Source organism: Aptenodytes patagonicus, chromosome 21 (assembly GCF_965638725.1).
Source record: "Aptenodytes patagonicus chromosome 21, bAptPat1.pri.cur, whole genome shotgun sequence".
NCBI lineage: Eukaryota > Metazoa > Chordata > Aves > Sphenisciformes > Spheniscidae > Aptenodytes > Aptenodytes patagonicus.
In genome coordinates, this window is record NC_134969.1 from 813,384 (window position 1) to 834,632 (window position 21,249).

Genomic DNA, 21,249 nt, shown 5'->3' on the forward strand with positions numbered 1-21,249 from the left:
TCAATCAGCTCCGCTTTCTCTTGTGATACGCATTAGGGGTGCTGTGGGGACAAGGGGAAAATGCAATCTTTCCAGCCTCCAGCAGTGTTTGTCACTAAAGGAAGGGGACAGCCTGTTCTGACGAGGACAGTGTCTGATGGCAGCAGCCCGGGGGAGCCAGCACATTGATCAGGGCAGAAAGCTAAATGGCAAATGCTTGGTTCGCAGTTAAAGGAACCCCGTTCTGCTGATATGCAGCTATTCCCTCCCAGGTCCTGCTGACCATCAGCAGCCCTTTGGCTGCAGTGAGACAGGTGAGAGTAAGAGGCCGTGGGGCCCCATGCAGTCTGCCCCAGCAGTTGGAACAGTTCCTTGTCCCAGAGCAAGAACTGATAGCCACGGCTCTGCAGCACCAGTTTCCCTGCAGTGTTACTGTAAGGAGCGGGGACAGCAGTGTGCGGGGTCTCTGATCACTTTGGGAGCATAAGCACTATCACCTACAAGAGTGTCGTGAGGTGGATGCTGGAGTCTGACTCTGGCAGTTTTGCCTAAAATGTCTGTTTTATTTCTGAAGACTTCTATTTTTCTTCCTAAACAGCCTGAGTGACTAAAGATCCCCAGTGCCTGGCCTTGGACATGGGAGTCAGAGCGAGCTGCACAGGCTGTTACCTGAATGGTAATGAAAGCTAAAAGTATTAGTTAAAAATAAATCACAAGTCCTTTGTTTGCAGAAGATGAATCCTGCACAGAGCAAATGAGGGGTGGCAGAGCAGCAACTGTCCTATGGCCACCAAAGGTAGAGCAGAAGGAACGCTAATCCCCTGCACAGCCTCGTCACCAAGAGGATTAGGCAGGAGTTTATTGAGCCCAAGCAAGCGGCCGAGCAGCAACCGAGAGCAGACGCCAGGCAGGAGGGGCAGCAGCCACCCCGCCTGTGTCCGGGAGGGGTCTGTGCGTGGTGCATTGCTGGGTAAGGGGGCAGAGCTGGGGAGGGGGAGCAGGCACCCCCACTGAGCATGTATGCCATGTGCTGGGATTGGGCCCCGCAAGTGCTTGGCCTTCCCTCTCGCTAGCCTGGCACTCGGCGAGCTGGGCTGGACGCTGGTGTGCAGTGGTGCACCACGTGTCCCTCTGGTGCGCAGAGGGTGGTGGGTGAGCAAGGCAGCGGCTTCCGGGGGCGTGGGCACATCACCTCTCCATCTCCTGGTCTGCAGGGTCCCCATGGGCAGGCAGCGCAGCCTGCCGGTGCCAAGGTGGAGGCAGCTCCTGCGCGCCGGGTGCTGGTGGCTCCTGTCGCTCTCTGGGACGGCGCTCCGGGGGCTGCGGTGGTTCTGGAGGCTGGCGTGGGTTGGTACTGTGGGACCCCTTCCCCAAGGGCCTTCACGCACTTGTGTCAGCTCCAATGTGGCGTGTGTCCAGAACCAGGGGCTGGGGCACGGGGTGGAGTGTGCTGCCAGGGCTCCGTCTCTGTACCGGTGGCACTGGGGGCTGTGGTTCGGTGCGGCCAGGGCAGCTGGGGGGGGTGGGGGGGGGGGGTGGGGGGGTGGGGGGGGTGGAGCACCACCCCATCTGGCAGCATGACTGAGGGATCGGGACCCTCGTCCTCAGGGGGTGGCTCTTGCCTTGAGGCACTGTATGGTTCTGCCCACCAACAGCCCTGGGGACGTAGGGACATTGCTCCAGGCTCTGCACTCCCCGGGGCGGGTTTGAGCCTGCCGCTCTCACCACATGGCCTCCATCCTCTCCCCCAGTACCTGCTGATCTGCTACAAGAGCTGGTGGGATGGCGCCTTTCAGGTGACCGAGGAGGTAACTCCCCCAGTGTGCCCCCACGCCACAGGGGCTGTGGAGAGCTCCAACCCCTGGGACACGGCTGAGCCTGGTAACGTGGTCTGTTGGGTGGCCCTGCAGTGCCAGCGGGGCTGTAGGTCCCCAAGGCATGGCATGGCATGGCAGGGTTTCCCGGTCAGGGTCAGTGCCAGGGGCCATCCAGGCTCGGCTACCTATGTATGTGTCAGTCCCTGCTGTCCATGGTGGCTTTCAGCTCAGCACGACACTGCGGTTGAGGCTGGAAAGTGGCAGCGAGGGGAGTGAGGAGGAGGAGGATGGGGGCTCCGCTTCTGCGCTGGAATCGGGACAGGCAGGTGGGTACCCAGCATGGCGGCGCGGGCAGGTGGGGGTGTCCCTGGTGCAGAGGCCGGGCAGGGCAGGTGTTGTGGAGCGCTGGCGGGAGCAGAGCTGTGGTGCCAGGGCAGCAGCGGAGCAGCAGCGGCCAGGCGACGCCAGCGAGGCTGTGCTGGGGAGGCTGGAGGCTCTGGAGGCCGACGTCCGCTTCCTCTGCACCGAGCTGGGCGCTGAGAAGCTGCTGTGGAGCAGCCGGTTCCTGGAGCTGCTGCAGGAGCAGCAAGGCTTGCGCCAGCGGGTGAGTCCCCCCTGGGGCCCCCAGCCCCCTCGGTCCCCCAGACCCTCATGCCCTGTCCCAGCTGCAGGAACGTCCGTGGCAGTGGGACAGCGGCGACAGCCCTGAGCTACCAGGGGAAGCGGAGGACCAAAATGCCTGTGGGAGCGAGGGAGAGAGCCCAGTAGGTAGCAGCTGGGGACTTGGGGGGACAGGGAGCCAGTGGTCGGGGGGGGGGGGGGGGGGCCGCCACCTGCAGCCAGACCTGGGATGGGGCAACGTGCTGAGCTCTGCCAGTGAGCAGCATGGGGAACCCACCAGCTCGCACCTGGGCACTGGGCAGCACTGGTGGGCACTGGACTGCCCTGGGAAGTACTTGGGAGGAGAGCGTGCTGGGGAAGGGTCAGGATGCTGGCTGCCCAAACCCAGGGGCCGGTGGCCTGGCCCCAGCTGGACCTGGCAGGAGGAAGCGACAGTGGTGCGGGGGCTCCATGGGTGCAGCTCCCGTCCCTGGGCCTGCATGGAGCAGCTGCCCAGGGTCTGCTGCTGCCCCCAAGGTACCCCAGCACCAGGTCGCGGCCCCTGCGTGGCTCCCAGTCCTCTGCACCAGAGACCAGTCGCTGCCGCGAGCCCGGCTGGGCGCTGCTGCACCCGGCAGAGCTCTGGCCATCACTTCCCCTCTTGCCCTTTTGCTCTGTTAAAGGATGCTGCTGGAGGGAGCCACCCTGGCAGCCGGCCCTGTGCCCCGGCAGCCTTTTGGGGCCAGCGGCTCCGTGACAGGCAGAAAATGTAAGTGAAGGTGTTGGCGAGATGGGAAGGAGCCACATGTCCCTCCCTGCCCAGGCACCGCAGGACACAGGTCAGGATGGCGCGGTCCCAGTTGCGTTCTGTATGTGCCTCCATCCCTCAGTGCCAGCCGGGCCCTGTGCTGTCCTGCCCAGCCCTGCCCTGCCCTGCCCATTCAGCAGAACTGCAGCCATTTCCCAGGAGCAGGAACCAGCCGGGAGGCAGCTCGGGGTGAGCTGCTGCCTCCTGTGCTGCCCAGGGCAGGTCACAGCCGCCTTGTGCCCGGGGCCACCCTGGGGCTGACTGCGCCCTGGGCAGGTTCTCTCCAGTGGAGCCCAGCAAGGAGCATCTTCCTGATCCATTGCAACTTGTTGGGGGCTTACAGGAGCGAGGAGTAAGGTCACTGCCAGCTCCCAGTCACCTTGCACAAGCTGGAGACGCTGGGGCCATGGATGGATTGCAAAAACCAAGTTCTGCCCTGTTTACTTCCTCGTTGGCCAGATAAATCCCCTCCGTCAGCTGCTCCGCACACATGTTGCAACTCGCGGCCGGCTCCTTGCAACAGCACTTGGGGGGAACCGGCTCTCTTGGGGTGGCCCAGGGGCCCTCATGCCTGGAGAATGGCTCAGCCAGGGATGCTGTGCCACAGGAGTGCCAGTCCTGAGCGGAACAGGCTCTGAGCTGCACCAACTGCATGGGGCACATGTGAGGAAACTCGCCTCTGCCTCCTCCAAAGTGCTGTGTTGGGTCAGTCAGCCCCCAGCCCAGCAAAGGGAGAGGAAGCGGCCAGGGTGGGCTGGAGGAGGGTGCTGAGCTTCCCACCCCCAGGAGGGCAGATCTGGCATGGCCACAGGCCCTCATGGGTGGCAGGATCAGCCTCAGGCTGCTGCATGAGGTGCAGGGGGTGAAGGACCACCCTGTGCCCAAGCCCTGGTCCTGCCTCAGGGGTCTGTGTGCTGCTCCCACCCTGCCATGGACTACCCCTGGGGCTGCCAGCTGTTGCTCTGCTGCTGTAAAATACAGGAGGCCACTTTCCACTTGGTTGTGTTTGCTTGGTCTTTCCCCTGCACAGGCTGGGCTGGCTGTGCCACCACCGCGCTGCAGAGACCCTGGTCCCACAGCTCTTTGGGGAGGGGGTGCCAAGACGAGCTGTTGCCGAAGCAGAGAGGGGACCGGTCCCCGCCCCGCGGCAGCCCAGGGCCTGGCCCGGAGCGGTGCGTGCCGCAGAGGTGATTCAGTCAGGAAGTGTTTGCTGCAAATGTGAACTGTGCTGCTGAGGGGAGCGTGCGGCAGCAGCGCTTCCTGCCTGGGAGATAATCCTACCTTGCGAGAAGGCTATGCAAACCAGCCGCTCCTTGCCAAGAGATGGGCAAACTCTTTTCATCCCTGTTCCCACTGCTGAAAACATGTCTCGCCAGCCCTGTGTGCGCAGCCCTTCCCTGCAAGCCCTGGCACTGCGCTGTCTGCCACCGTCAGCTACCTACACCCTTGGCAGCGGTGACCCCACAAGTGCCTGGCACTTAATAACTCCCAACAAGTGCCAGGTAAAGGGAGAATGAAGCTACTTGCTGGCAAGTGGCCTATTGCAGAAGCTGCAGCTGCCCCTGAGACAAGGCAGCCACTAATACAGGGGCATCTGCCCTCTGCCATGGGCAGCACAAGGCTCCTGCTGTCACTGCCTGCGTGACCTACAGGCGCAGCTTGCTGGGGGCCCAGTGATGCCACCAAGCACGTGCACCGAGCCCCCAGCCTTTGCATTAGGCAGGGAACAAACTACTGAACAAATTTGTGCCCGTAACTGGCGCCCTACTTCCCAAGCAGGGCAGATGCCCTGATCCACCATGCAGGCAGGCGTCTTCCTCTGGGACAGGCCAGAGGAAACTCCAGTTTCTCCTGCCTTCTCTCCAGCTGGTGCTCACTATGGGCTGCAGTTTTTACTTGGGGTGAGTGTAAATACCTCCCCTTCCCCCCCAAGCACATGACTGAGGGTCAGCCAGTGACCCTGCTCCTGGCAGTCCTGCAGCCCTGAGAACTGACCTCCAGCACTAAGGCTTTTATGGGAATACGTTCATTCTGGTTTTATTGCCAGCACCAGGCAGACTTGTCTGATGCTGCTTGGGAATTAACCCCACAACGCTATGGAACAGCTGCCATGACCCTGCTGCCATCCCCAGGGCCCCAGAGAGCACATGGAAACCATCCCCACAGCCCTGGCTGCAGCCTCCACACCTGCCCCGGGGAGCTGGCCGAGTGCAGGGACTGGGGACAGGCTCCTACGGCGAGCAGGGATCATTCCTCCCAACGTGCCCATGCAACACCCCGCACCGTCAGGGAACTGATGCAATGCAAATAGCAGCAGCCTGACTCATCCTGCACCAACCTGGCTCCTGCACAGTGTTTGAGGTGGGACAGCCCCACACTTCTTAGAAACACGAAAATAAATCCGGTCCTGCAAATGAGCCACTCCTGCTGCAGCAAAACCCCAGCCCCAAATTGGCCATCCCCTCTCCCACAGGAATCACAGCAGCATCCACACAGAGACACCTTAGGAGCACCGGCGGTGTCAGACAGCAACTTTACAGCGATGGGACAAGGTCCCAGCCCTGCTGCAGCCACAGCTCAGCTCTCCAAAGGCAATCCACAGAGCTGTGCTGGAAATCCCCTACCAGCCCCACTCTGCCAGTGGCTCAGTGACTCTGCCATGGACAGGGTTCAGGAGGTGGAGGGTGAAATCAAGCAGCATTAGCTACATTCGCCAACATTTCCTCGCCACTGGAGCAGCCCCTCGTGGGTGGGCAGCCCCCGCTGCAGCATTCTCACCACGCCAGCTCTGAGTGAGGCAATAGCTGCCTCACAGGCTGCGGAAACCCTTCCCCTGGGCCAACACGCCATGCAAATCCTTCTGACCTATTGCTCAACCAGACACTGTATTAACTCCAAAACATTTGTGCAATGTGGGCCTTCGGGGGTGTGGGGGAGGTATACCGGGCCACAGGGAAGCTCAGGGCTGCTTCTCGCTCATGGCCCGTATCTTCACCAGGAGGCCTGAGCTGGCTGCTGCCACCCCGATTGCTGCAGCAAGGGGTTTAGCTTTGCTCAGGGCAGTCTGCTCAAGGAGAGACTGAGACAGCGAGAAAGCACTTCTGCTGCCCTCGTGCAACTCCTTAAGGGAAAACTTTCCACAGGCAAACCCTGGCCTTAGGGAGCACAGGGGTATTCAGGGCCTAAACCCCAAGCACTGAGGAAGGCTGGTGACAGGCAAAGTGAAAAATGCGTGACTGGAGGGTGAGCACTGATGGGTACCTGCGCAGGCAGCACTCTGCCAACCCCAGCACACCACCAGACTCCCTGCCTCTGCCTGCTTTCCTTCCATTTGGCAGGACCCAGGCCCTCTCCAGCTGTTGCACCTTTCTGTTCACTTTGGTGCAACATTTACTCTGTGGAGTTACTCGCTTCCTGCATTTCTGTCTTACAGCAAGACTGTACCCCAAACTGCCTCTGAAACACGCAGTGCAGCACTCCTGCCATGCTCAGGACACCTCTTCCCAGCTGCAGGGAGAAAAACAGCCCTGCAGCCTCAGAGTTGGGTGAAAACAACAGCTTGATGCTTCCTTGTAGGGTGGCCTTCCCCAGACGGGTGGCATTGCCACAGCCCCCACGTGACACCGCACACGCACATGCTTCCATCACATAGCTGCCCCTTTCCCACGGCCCATACAGGAGCCTTGGATCAGATTCCTGCCTCTGGAAATGCCTTAAAAATGTTAGAGTTGAGCTAGCCACATCCTGGAAATCCCCGATGGGAGGGAACCAGATGGGTTCAAACAAAAGTTCAGCAAGCAAGAAGGGCACAGGGCAGCTGGTGCAGGGGAGAGGCGAGCAAACCCTGGAGAGCAGGCTGGGGCCCTGCAGACACCAGGTGCCTGATCCCTGCTGGGCTGGGAGCAGGGAACTGCGTCCACCACCCGTCACAGGGGAAGGAGAGACAAGAATCCAGCAGTCCCTACCCTGAGAGCGCCACAGCACAGCTTCCCATTTCTTCCTTCCCTCTTTTGAGTATTGATTTAAAAACAAAAAAACAAAGTCAAGATATCCTGCAGCACTGACTTCTGAAGGAGGGCTCTTCCCCTGCTTGTTCATCCTTTTGTTGTACAGTGGATGATATTTATTACCTTTTCCATTTATTTCTAGCACAACTGGAAAGGCAAAGAGGAAACTGTTCTCCTCTACCCCCAAAACACACTGGTAGACCCCTCATTCCTCTTCGCAAGCACTCCCACTCAGCCTCCTCACTTCCACATCAAAAGAGTTTTTCCTACCCCAACCCACCCTCCTTGGTTCCCTTAACACTGCCTCGTGCTTTTGAGAAGGATGCAGCCACTGTGATCCCCTCCTGCTGAGAGCAGGCACCTGGCTCAAGCAGGGAACAACCCAGATGACAAGTGAGAATGACTTGACCACTGCTGGAGGGTGAAGGACAGCATGCTTGATTTGGAAGGAAAGAGCTAGCAATGGATGGGCTCACCAGACTTGTGAGCACTCTGTGCTTGCAGAGCTCGCAGCCGTTCAGCCAGCTCCCATTGGCCCCACTGTCCACCAGAAACAGCCTTGGGTCATCTCAGCAATTCTTCTCTTTCCCATGGTTGTGCCCCGATGTTTTTCAGGAGCCTTCTGCACCCCATTCTCCAGCTCAGCCTGGGAGCTCCCCCTTTCAAGGAGAACAGCAGCAATTCCTCAGCCTGTCAGGGTAGGAAAAGCTGCTCGGAGAGGAGCCAGCCTCCTGCGGGGCTCCGCACGAGTCTTTACCAACTGCACAAGGCCGACAGGATGAAGGCAGGGCAACCCCACTGCAGTACAGGGAACTTTCAACAGGGCACCTGTGTGTGACCTCCTTAACTCAGTAAGCTGACAAGAAGATCTAACCTATTTTAGAAGGATAAGAAACACAATGCAGACACACAGCAATCATGACAGGTCCTCCCTGCCGATGTGCCCCGAGGAAGCGGTAAGCCACAGGATGCGTCTTGAAAATTCCACAATAACAGCACAGCAAGAGCCTGCCCCAGTGCAGCAGCCTGCAGCATGCAGATCGGCAACTCCTCTGACTCAGTGCAGGGGGGGAAAAAAAAAATAAATATGCAGCAGTGACAGTTCCGACCAGCATTCCCCGCATTTCCCAAGCTCCTGAGCAGCACAGTGAACAGGCCCACGGGGATGCAGGGCACACAAGAAAGCACTACTCAAACACACAAGATGCTCCAGGGGCAGGAGGTGCAGGTTCACTCACGCAGAAGCCTTGTGTGAGAGAATTCAGAGAAACAGTGGCTGGATTCCCACTGGGTTTTCTGGGTAGCATGGCAGCATACACAGCAGCAGTTTGTGGGAATAATTTTGACCAGATTTGTTAGGGACTGACCCTCCCAAATTGCTCTGTGCACCACCAGGACTGTCACTGCAATAGAAAAGTTAACATCACAACCAAACTAAGTCACAACCAGCTCTTCCCTTCCTGGTTATGGTAATGAACCTCTGTGCTTCTGCACGGATTCCTTTAGTTCTATCAGTCCAGCTTTGATGGAAATAAACACTCCCCCCCACATCTACACATCCTGCAAAACTAAAATTATCTATTATTTTACTAGAAGACCAGCCTTAAAATCCTGCAGCGTTTTTCAACTACAGACCCCACTACAAACAGCAGAAGAGTCTTCACCTGGTTAAAAGGTCTGATCAAGTCTATGACATCGCTTAATTCTGCCCCCTCCCCCCCCCAAGATCTTAGCCATCATACATGTACAGAGCCACACAAGCTTACTGTCACTTCAGATGAAATCCTCAGGAGGGTTCCTCTCCCACAGCCAATAAATGACCTTTCAGACTGAGGTTTTCAGATTTGTTTTTTTGAAACAAAGCACTATCTCCAGGAGCACCTGCTTCCCTTGTTTTTGATTAACTAGAAACAGCCACTGCTCTGTATTAAATTAAAAGCACAAATTTGAATAGAGACCATAAAGTTATTTAACAATTCAGATAAGAACATGCTGTACTGCAGTATAGCAGGTGGGAGGGGAAGATTCTTATACAGAAATGTCAGCATTGATATTCCTACTGCATTTTCTTCCCAGTTCATAACAAACCTTTAGAGTAAAGTCTTGACATGTTACAGTTAGCATATTATCATGCTCAACATCTGGCACAGATGTGCTACATAACTGGATAAAATACACATTTCCAGACTGTACTGCAGAACTGGTCGTTAAAACTGAAGCACAGCCCACATTATTTATTCCAAAATAATTAGGAGTGTACTATTCTTTAGCACCTGAGACATCCAACACCACTGCGGTTCTCATGCTGCAGTTCGAGCCACATGCCAGCACACTGCCGCCTCATTGCACCTCGACTGCCAGTGCATCCCCTGTGCAGTGAGCTAACTTCAGTAATGCTGAATAAACAGTAAACACTGGACATGCTATTACCTGCTACAGCAGTTTGGAGCAATTTGGTTTTTTTGACCTGTCACACAGCATCAATTAACAAGCCTGTCAAATCCAGCCATCAGACTGCATATGGAGATCTAAGATTGTCAGAAGAACCCCAGGGAGGAAGGATAATTTCTCTGGCTTTCCTAGAAAGCCAGCCAAAATGTTGAATGGTCTTCCAAAAAGCCACCAGAGACCAAATAATTCAACTCAGCAGTTTTTATTTCTATAACACAAGTTCTTACTTTGCCATGGCTTTCACATGGCTGCCTCCATTCAGTACATAAAATATATACTGCATAATGATACAGAAAGTTCAGTAAAATGTCAGCTTGTGAGTATAAAATGTTAATCTTCTGATTGCAAGAGAAGAAGCATATATCAACGTTCCACCAGAAAAACAAAAAACACCACACCAAGTAACACAATGGCTGAGTCGAGAATAGTACTAATTAAAAACAGCATCAAGCAGCAAGTTGCTGGACAATAACATTAAAAACCATTTTTCCTGTAATTTACAAATATGCAAAGTATCAGGTTACTTAAAATTAAGAAGCATTTTGCTTACTAACATGAAACATTACTAATTTGTAATGTATCATAATTAACCAGGTATACAGGTTTCTGTGTCCCTGTGGTTTCTATGGCACATGGTGCCAGTCTGGGCAGGTCACGCTTTGGACAGTCAGAGGGAAGAACAGTAATAGGCAGAACCATTCCTGAAGAGGGTTCTCAGAAACAGCTGTATTCCACTCTCCCCTTCATAATTTGCCACTCAACAACCTTGGTTTAACCACAAGATGGACATATTTTAAAAAACATAACAAAAAACATAGATACAATGTGTATCAACAAATTAACTGCTTCTGGCCTGCAAGTGCAAGAAACATCTCTGCATTCTAAGCACAATGAAATTCCAGGACCAGAACCAATTACTACAGCAATTGGTTTTGCATATTTAAAATCTGTTACAGTATCTACAGTAAAAAACATCTTACAGAGTAAGAGGGAACGAAAGGGGAACAGTCTTACCAAATAAGTCTTATTCTATATTTTTGGATGCTGCTTAGTTTGACAAAGCTGAAGGGGACAGGAAAACTTTCATAAGAAGGAAGATGAAGCAACAGCTTTGCGGAGAAAAATATTAAAGAATCCTCAGGAATAGTACTGGCAGCAGTCCAGACATGACTACAGCTGTTTTACTGAATGCTCAAGACTATTGCTGTATGAAGACAAAAGGCACAACATCATAAATCCTCCTTGTCAGTGTTTTACAGAGATAGCCTAAGACAGGTTACCAGCCAAGGTCAATGTTTTAGAGCAGCATTAACAGCATGGTCATCCATGTGTTCCGACAACTGCATTTTTCAGCAAATGCCGAACACACAACTTGCATGTAACTTTGGAGCACTGTCAGGCCTCTCATCCTGAGAAAGGATTGCACTTCTAGCTCCTCTTATTTCTGGGAGCTGAGCAGCTTGCTAAGCACTAAAAACCAAATTAAAGTCAGCTAAACCTAGCTTCATACTAGATTTATAATCCAACATTTTCCACAGATCTGCATGGTGGGATTTAGCAAAGAGGCTTAGTTAAGAGCTAAGAACAGCCTTGACAATGCATTTCAGTCTTCACAGATAAGCCTCACACCACTGCAAAGGTAGTACCCCCTTATCTTTCACAAGCCCCCCCCAGAGTCCTCCCTCCCCGTGCTTGATAATACACTAAGCCATCTCAAAACTGAAGCTAATGGGAGGAGTAAGGTCACATTCAGTTCTGAACAACTGCAGGAATTTAGGGTGTGCCTGACTCACCATGCACCCCCAAAGGAAAAATCCTGTGCTGAAGCTGCAGCCTCTTCTGTTCAGCACCCAGAGCCTCTTCAACATTCTCTGGGGCAGATGGGACCCTAGGCTGTCTCTAAGAGGGGCACACTGTCATGTCTAGACCAGAATTTGCTGTGAGCATACCACATCTGGTATCCAGCCTCCAACTGGAGCCTGGTACTTCCAAGGAGTAAGGAGGAGCCCTCAGAAGGCATCTATGGCAGCTACAGAGTGCAAACACTGCCCCTCGAGCTTCTCACATGCCTGGCTGTCCTCGGCATCTGCCTCATATACCTGGGTTCTGAGACTTGTACGTTAGTATCTCTGCAGCTAGCCTTTGGGGATCCAGAAGCCGAGGGAAACGACTCATCACAGCATCAACTAAATGGGGATGGAATATGCCACACAGCTTGACATGCACATTGGCCCGCTCCTCTGCAAACTGGTCAGAGACAGCCCACTGGCAGGAATCCCCATATGTTGGCCCTGGGGCTCTCTGTACTGAACGAGGATCTCGCACGCTGGTAGATCTCACTTGAGGAGGTGGCATCTGGTACGGTTCAGACCAGTACTCGCGAGAATGGGGTGGAGGGGCATTATACTCATTGGGCAGACTGTATTGCCCAGCATTAGCTGGGTGTACAGGTACTCCATAGCCTGAGAAAGAGTGAGGTGGTCCCGAGTGAGATATCTCAGGGCTATACTGCAAGAAGCTAGCACCAGAGGAAGAAGATTTATGGGAACCATGCTTGTAAGAGACCAGACCATTTTGCTCTAAGCTGGGAGAATGTGGGTAGACAGGTCTCTGCCTACCGCAGGTGCAGACTGCCACCTGATCAGCATGGGAATGATCACAGTGACTGGTAGATCTGTAAGGCCACATGTCAGACAGTTGGTTCTCCAAAGACCCAATGCCTGAGTCGAGATGCTCCTGAGACACATAAGACAGAGAGTCCATATGAGGCTGCTGGTACCTGTCAGAGGACCTGTGGCTCCCACTGTTAGGAGGGACACTGCCTGACACACAGCCTTTGACCTGAAGGGGAACATCACTGGGCTTTGCTTTTTGGGTCAAGCTTTTCCTCTCTGCAGAGATCTTCTGCAAAGAGCTCTTATCACTCTCTGTGGGCACAGAGCACAAGAGCTCTGCCTGGGAACCTCTTTTGCCCTTTTTCTCCTCCTTGGCACTGGTACTTCTGGTAGGAGACAACCTTGCATTGGCTCGGAGTTCATCAGCTAATGAGCGCTGGGGCTGATTGATCCTTTCAGGGTGGTAGAATTTACACTTAATTCCATAAGTGCATTTCTTCCCTGCAAGGAAAGGCAGAGCATGGAATGAGCATGGAATGACCAGCTGAATTTTACCAAATGCATGAATTACACTTGCACAGAAACCTCAGTCTTCATGTTTAGAAGGCAGGTCTTACCATAAGGGCACTGCTGTTTCTTGTGTTCTGGCACCACAGGTTTCTTTCTTAGAAAGTTATCCAGGCTGGGGCCATGTCGCCCTAAGGGATCATCTGGAGGCATAAACCTGAAGAAAAATAAATCTCAGTCAGGAACAGTTCATTTTCTTGGGCCAGTGTTTCATTTCTTCTAGCAGTCTCCCATTTCATTGAAGGTTAAAAGCTATCTGAGCCCTAAAAAGCTTTCCCATTTCACTGCAGTGACAACTCTCCTGTCACCTAGTAAAGACTGGCATGAAGTGCTTCACTTCAGGCACAGAAGAGATTTTGTGCTCTGTTGCTGACCAGAATTAGTACTTGCTGCTGGGCCTGTTAATGATTGTCCTGTGAAGAAATCAAGTCCTGGAGCTCTCCTAGGAACTCCACTATGGCAGAACTCCTAGCTCCAAACCACGAATGGCTATTAAGATGACTCCAATTCCCGATGCTTTTGTATCTCACCAGAGTTGGGCAGTTCTTCTCACCACACTTCCTTCTACCAAAAAATATCTCTACAGGACTTTTTTTTTTCTACTCTGTACTAGCATTTTGCTCTTTTCATGCATCACTTGCCATTGCTTCATTAAAACAAGACAGCATGCTCAAGCAGATCTTTTTTAAAAGCAAAGAATGGGAACATACTTGTCGTTAACAAAGGAATACATCAGCAGACGCTCCTCAATGAATTTCTTCCACTCAGGACGCTCGTTCTGCAGGTCCCGATAAGTATCATTAGAAACCACAATGCCATCAGACTCATGTGCCAGTTTCACAATGAATCGATCATCATAACAGACAACACGCTTGCCTCCAACCCGCCTGGAAGGAGTGAAGACCAGAATTTTCTTCTTTTCAAGGTCACGGAGAATGTACTGGTCTAGAACAAACACAACTGTGAACACACTTACACAGCCTAAAGGCCTTCGCACAGATAAAGTAACATTACAAATAAACGACAAAATTCATATAAAGTCATTTCATCTCTCCACAACCCAGCCTGTATTCTCATCTCTTTTCTTATACCATCCATCAGGCTGCCAGAGGTGGATTCCTAGCCACGGTGCCTGCATGGCACCCGAGAACACTCAGAGCACACCACAGAGGCTGCTGTAATACAGCAAGTCCCATCCACATAATCCTTTGCACGCATCAAAGTGTGATTTGCATTTAAGACTGGCAGACTAGTATCTTTTGTAGTGCCATACTACATGCATAGATTTCTGAGTAGAGTTACTTAGAAATCTCAGCTGTTTGCAAGTTCAGAGCAAACTCCCCTCAATTTGAGTAACTTGACTAAACTCGCAACAAGCTTTAACTTTTAGCATGTAGAAATTCTGCTCAGTCTACAGTGTCAGATATGTTACAGTCAAATACATAGCATGAAGATGTGTCCCTGAAAGAGGAAAAAACCCACAAATAATAAAAGACAAGTTGGGAAGCAGAACAGTATTACATTCTTTGTTATCTGAATTATTCCAGCTGATCCAGGCAAGAACTTGCTTAGGGGAGAAGTTAATGACTAATTCTCACTGGTCAGCTCAGCTTACTGGATCTCCTACTACTTAGATCTTCCATTCATAAGTTAATTACTAACCAGCCAGAACTTTGCAAGCTCATTAAGTGACAAAGCAGTAAGCCTGAAAAGCCACTTTTGGTTTTCATATTTCCACACCTGTTATAAGTACATCTGGTCGTGGCTGCTCTTTCCTCCAAGATGGCACAAATACTGTAATATCCTTGTGTCCTCTGTCCCAAAACCACTGGACAGCCAGAAGGATACCTCGGCAGGAGAACACTTCTTTATTTCCATGGCTGCATCAAAGAAAATTGAGAATTTCAATATTCAGGTTATGTACAGACTAGTCAGGCAATACACTAAGTAAACAGATCCAGCAATTGAGACAACCTTTAGTGAAGAAGCATTAGAGTAGCCCAATCAGTATTTGTTGCTCATCTCCTGTAAATAGCAGCACCAAGATGTTCACAGAATTACTGCTGCTTTTAGCACCTCAGTATACCAATAAATACACAAATCCTCAGTGGCAGGGAGAAAGCAGCCGTAACTGTTGCAGCTGCTCTGAAACAGAGCCTTCGCTTCAACTCTGGACTCCAGATCTTTATTTTTAGCCCTGAGTACAATGTGATCTTGAACACCCTTTGTCCTATTCTGCCAGCTAGCACCAGTGGCTAATCTCTGCCAGTGTAAACTGTACCCTCACTAGGTGTTTTGCTTGTAAAGTTAAGAAAAACAAGACATTTTATGCACTCAGGGACATCAGCACTGAGGAAAGATGCTTCTTCATTATGTCACAACCCATAAAAGTCAGTTACAAATGCACTATTTGCATGAAATAGCAACATCTCCTGTCAACAGGATCAGTGCTGAATGTCTTAAGCACTGGCAGTTTGAGAACAAAGTTTGACAACAGCGTCAGAAGCTACGTACCAATGTAAAAAGCTGCTTCTTAATTATTCATTAGGTCACATCAATAAGTTTCCAGAACTTCTAAGAGGAAACTACCACTCCTGTTTTACAAGTGCCAGTATTTACAGTGTAATCAGCTCTTCTGTTGATAATGGTTCTGGCAAACTTTCAACATTTCTGTATCACAGCCCAATTTGTCATTCTGGGGATCTAACAGCCTGTGTTTCAGGATGACACTCTGGTAAGATGTACTATACTGAAGGTAACTGGTCTCATAATTCAGTAAGATTTTCCCCACCTGGACACTACCCCTGCCCCAAGTCTTACTCTTCCCACCTACATTTGAATGACATTTCAACTCCCACCCCCACTTAGCATGCTAGTGAACTCCTCCATAAAGTAATTACTAAAGAGCTTACATGTCAGCAGAGTCTTTGCTAAGAAGCACTATTACTGTAGTACAACCGTACCACTAGAAAGAAACAACTTCTCCTCCTGTCCTCACCCTTCTCTGAAGCTATTAAGAATACTGAAGAGTTGGACCAAAATAATTATTCTATAAGAACTATACATTTAACACCAAAACTAACACCTAAAGAGACACCTAACACATCTTCATTAAGAATCCCAAATTACAGAAAGGCTGACATTAACAATCAGAAGAAAGATACTCTAAAAGTTCTCTGATGTCAGATTGGTTTTGCTATAGATAGCCAGACCCAGGTTACTGTAGTCTTTTAGAGATAAAAGAGAAAAGCAGAGATTTTTTTTTTGAGTCCCTGCTACCAATCTCAAATCTATAGAAGGTAGCTAATTGGGCTGATCTGATTTAGCAGCAGCCAAGAAAAAAATTCCCTTAGAAGGAAGTAAAAGCTAATTTCCACTATGATTTGCATATGTTTGTCAAGAGCTGTTCAGGGAGGCCGCTGTACACACTGCAAATGAATCAGCAGGGAACATCACACCATCAATACAGGAAGTTTCAGAATGGAATTCCCCTTCTAGCAAATTGCTTAAAAAAGCCAGACTGCTTTTCTCATGTCAAACTCTGTCCTATTGGCAATGTTATTACCGCCTGGCCTGCCCCGAGTCACATTTACTGTGATCTCTCCTGCGCTTTTTGGGATAATTTTCATCGGTAAGAGGTTCCTCATTCAAAAAACACAACCAATTCTGTTGTTTAAGCCCGAGCACTTATGTAAGGTAAACTTCACTGCAAGAGTCACACTCATCCGCCCAGGTATCACAATGGGCCATTTTCCTCAAGTGACTGCACAGCTGCTGGAGAGCCACAGCCACAGGACTGTGCTCTCCTGCAGACGCCCAGGTCACGTCTTTTACTCTCTAGCCCTGCTCGATTACCATCGGAATTCCTTATTTGCCCTGGGACTCGCAGGCTCTGTTTGTCGGTCACACAGCAGACCGTACTCCCTCTTTTCTCAGTCCTGTTCTCAGAACTGTCAACCATGGCTTAGAGAAAACCACACCTGCAAACATATCTCCACTCAGCACTTTCACCTTAGACAAAGTCTACAGTAATGCACGCAGCAGCTCTGTGTGCACCCTGTTAGTGGTTGGTTTGGTTTTTGTTTTATAAAAAGGTCTGTGTACACAAACACACATTACAAGATCTATTAAGCTAAAACACAGTGAAGGAGGCTTGCTTTCAAACTGCAACAAAGCCCAATTCAGAAACCTGGTGCATTAAATTAACAGAGCCCAGACCTCGCTGTGTAGAGGTGGGGAATGCAAGACCAGGGGTTGGGGCAGGCAACGCTCACCATCGTGGGGAACAAAAGCCAAGGTGAAAGTAGGGACATCAGGCCAATAAATATCCAGCCCAGAGATTCTGAGTGATCCATGGGTATTAGGGCTCCTGCACTCCCAAGTCAGTGTTCCAACCCAAGCGGCTTCACAGGCTGCCTCTGGTTGCAGTACCTGACAGGACCTGCACCATCAGCACCAGAACACCCGAGATGCTGAGGGTGAGTCGCAGCCCTGCCTTGGTGACACCATATAGTAGAGTGCCCCTTTGGCATCCCATCCGTTCTCTACACTGCACGGAAATTTAACCAAAATACAAGAGTCACAATTTGGAGACTAGTCTCTAGTGCAGGAGACAGCTCCATATTACAAAGCCTTCTCTAATTAAACCTGTAATTATTTATTGAGCAACTTCCTGCTAGAGAAACTTACATAAAGCCATTAGGTAAGAGGACAACGTATCTCCAGTTATCTTCCTCATACGCTAGAAAATAGAAGGAAGTGTCTTTATTTCCCAGGAAGCACGCCCACTCTTCTCAGAACCCTGTGACCACTGGTTATGGGCTAGCAGAGACCATGGGCAGGAGAGGCCGACAAGGCAGACTGCATCTGCAAACATGATGCTCATCCTCATGAGAGCTACACATACTGGTGAGGTGCTGTGGAAAATATTACCAGCCACTACCAGGGTATCCAGCAGTAGCTGTTTGCAGTGAGAAACCCCCAGAGGTTTTCAGACTCCAAGCTTTCAGCACTTGGCACGCCTCATAGCTGGAGGTCACACAAAAGCACCACCTCACCAGGCTACCGCAGCAAGGACCAACAGCCCCGGAGAGACCACCGTGCCCACCCAGAAACCCCAAACGCACCTCATGGCCACATTGCTGCCATCGATAACGATGGGCTTCAGGTTCTCGCTTTCTGTCTCCTCCGGGGCCGGCACGGGCGCGGGGGTCTTGTTCGCGCCCCCCCCCCGCGGGACCAGCGGGGCCTCCTTGGTCTCCGGCGGGGCCTCGGCGCTCTCCCGCTCGGCCGGGCCGTGCTTCACCAGCTCCCCCAGCACGGTGTTGGTGTCGGCGTTCAGGCCGAGCTTCTGCAGCACGACGTGGATCTCCTCCGAGGAGTAGCCCAGCTTGCGGAAGAAGTCCACCTTCAGCTGCATCTCGGCGCTGTCGCAGGGCTCCCGCCCGGGGCTCCGCACCTCCTCGGGCGGCTCCGCGCCGGGCAGGCCGCCCGGGCCGAGGCAGCGGCTCTCGCACCGGTCTCTGGCGCTCATCCTCTCTCCGAGCCGGGACGCCGGCGGCCTGACGGCCGGGAGCGCCTCAGGCCAGCCCGGAACGGAGGAGACGCTGCCCGCGCTCATGGCTCCCCGCGGGGGACTCCCGGCCTCCGCTCACGCCCCGGACCTACGGGCCAAGACGGGCGTTAGCAGCGGGCCCCGGCACGCCTCCGCGCGGCCGCCGGCCCCCCCGGCCCGGCCTCCGCGGGGCCCCGCCAGGGCCGGGCCAGGCCGCGGCCGCCGCGTGTCGGGCCGGGCCCCCCGCCCCGAGGCCGCCCGTCCGCCCCCCTCTCTTACCGGCCTGCCGCCGACGGGCCGCCGCTGCGTCTCCATGGGGCCGGAGCGGGCCAGGCGGCGGCCGCCGCTTTATACAGGGGCCCGGGCAGCGCCGCGCCAACGCGGAAGGGCAGAGTGGGCGGGGGCGGAGCGGCGGCCGCTTCCCGGTCCGCCCCGCGCCCCGCCCGGCCGCGGCCCCGGGGCGGGGAGGCGGTGCGGCCCGGCCCGCCCCGCTCCCGGCGTGCGGCCTCGCCTCGGGCCCTGCCGCCGGGCCTGCCGCTGCCGGGGCTGCGGTCGGGCCTGCCCCGCCGGGCGAGCGGAGCGGGGCCGGAGCTTGGCCGCCCCCCCGCCCCGTCCCCGGCCCCTGCGGTTCCCTTTGGTCCCCTTCCAGCCCCGCCGATGCCTCCTTGCGGAATAACCCCGGCAGATGTAGAGACAGGTCCCTGCTGCAAACACCTGGTTTTTATGCAAATCGTGTTGCAATGCGGGCAGATTTGCCCCGACAAGCGTGCTCGTTAGGTAAATGCTCCCTTCTGCTTCCTGGTCTCCTCCAGGGACAGCCCGTGCTCCCCGCTGTGTGATCTGCGGCCCTTCAGCCTGGCCGGCACGGCAAAACCCCAAGTTAGCAAAGGCAGGCAAATCCTGGATCAAAGAGGTCGATGCGGTAGAGAAGCTGGTTCCTCAGAGGGTTTTCCAGCTTGTCCTTGGCTGCTGTTACTCTGAGGTTAAAAACATAAAACATTAAAACTGCAGTCCTGGCCCTTTTTTACTTCCCCACCACCATCAGAGGTGGATGTCAAGTGGGAATTGAGTCCCAGCGCTCTGAAACATGTGCTCGGTGCTTCCCGAAAGAGAGTGCATCTCCTGACCCGTACAGGGCGTAAGGCGGTACCAACCTGCTGCCCCTCACCGTGTTAAAGACCAGGCTTCGGCCTAAGAGCTGTCAGGAGAACATCGCTCCAGCCCCGGCACACTCAGCGCCCAGTTGGAAAGCAGAGGAGACCCATGAGCTGAAACTGGAAAGGGAGGGAAACGGGACAGAGGGCAGGGGACGGTGGGTTGTATCGGGTGCAAGGACAATCCTGCAGTCACCAAGGAGTCGCTGAGAATGCACCACTGCTGTTTAAGCCAAGCCTAAGCTGTAGGCAGCTTTAGGCAGAAGGAACGTGTGATTGCACAGCCACAAGCTTCGGGCACATCAGCAAAGGTGCTCTGTGTGTTTTTATGTTCTGTATGAGCTGCACTTCCAGCAGCCGGTGCTTGGACACAGCATGCAGTGTTGCTGAAGTCACCTGATGGATGGACATGGCAGAGCACGCTCAGGGGTGCTAGCAGTGTCCCCTGCTGTGGTGGCCCCTCCTGTGCCGGTGGTGACCAGCCCGGAGGGTGCCCACACAGGCTGCACGCCAGGCATGCATCGTGCAGGAGGCTGGAGTCTCTGACACACATCTCTTGCACCACTTTGATCCCGATGTGATGCAGGTGGCTGTGATTCAGCCGGTGGAGGCTTATCAACCCGACTTTTAGAGGAGATAAGAGCAAACAGGAAGCATCTATCAACCACCAGTACCTGTCCCCTGACTGTTCGCTAAAGCCACCCTTACAGACTGTACGTAACTGCAGGAATTAAATTAACATTTCACAATGTGCAAAAATTTTGTCTAACTTATGATTAATCATTCCTAAACAATTTAATGAAGGTAGTTGCAAATTTGCTTCCCTGAGGCCACGTACCAGAGCCCAACTTAAGAGCAAGGGAACTCTCCCAGTTACAGGAATACATTTGCATTCATCTTCCTTGTGGTTACCCTGAAACAATCATTTTTTCTTGTCTCTGGCCATGTCTGAAACCGCACTGTGTACTCAACAGTAACACACACACACAGGCTAGATTCAGATCAGAGATAATATCCTTAGTCAGTACTTAAGTAGGTGCTTTCCCAACTCTTCTTTCCCTTGGAATCTACTCCAGTCAGCATGAATTTAGCATTGTTTGTGTGCTTTTGCTTCCAGGCTAAAGTCTATTGCACCAAAAAGTATGGCCACAGATGTGCTTTTTATAGGAAATACCCCAAGTAAGAGCCACAAAGCTGGATCTTCTGATTTATGCAAAGCAGTGACAGCAATTGCATGCTGCCTGTTTTGATCTGGTAAAAAGAGAAGCCAGGATAGAGAGAGGGTCTGTTGGCTTCTCCACCCTAAAAGTCAAAGGGGGTCATATGCTGGCCACACCCCAGAACTCCCAGTGGTTACTTTTGATTTTTTTTTATTTTTATTTTTATTTTTTTGCATTTGGATTTGCAAACTGCTTTGAAGAGAAAGTTTGCTTCAATTGTTTGGCATTGTAAGGGCTGTTGTGGAGGCTGCAGCTTCTGAGGATATGAAGATTTCCAGAACAAAGCCTCTGCCAGGATCACTGGTACACGGAGGCCCTTCACTACCACGTACAAGGCAGGAGACTTTGGTTCTTCTCTGAGGCACACGAAGGGTCCCTTCACAGGGAGAGGGGCTGGAAGAGCAGAGCTGTCTCACAGTGCCTCCTCCTCTGCCTGCTGGTGAGAAATGCTCCTACGGCTTCTCAGTTCCAAACCAA

At 52.7% G+C, this 21,249-nt stretch overlaps 1 protein-coding gene across 1 annotated transcript; it reads right to left on the reverse strand.

Annotated features, from left to right (window-relative positions):
• Window positions 1–9,848: 9,848 nt before the first annotated feature.
• Window positions 9,849–18,756, reverse strand: ZC3H12A (zinc finger CCCH-type containing 12A). The gene is made up of 6 exons (XM_076357299.1): window positions 18,678–18,756; window positions 17,971–18,507; window positions 14,585–14,724; window positions 13,555–13,789; window positions 12,895–13,001; window positions 9,849–12,778 (listed from the first exon to the last, which is right to left on the reverse strand). The coding sequence occupies exons 2-6, from the start codon at window positions 18,462–18,464 to the stop codon at window positions 11,754–11,756; spliced, it is 2,001 nt and encodes a 666-aa protein (XP_076213414.1). The 5' UTR covers window positions 18,465–18,507; window positions 18,678–18,756; the 3' UTR covers window positions 9,849–11,753.
• Window positions 18,757–21,249: the final 2,493 nt, after the last annotated feature.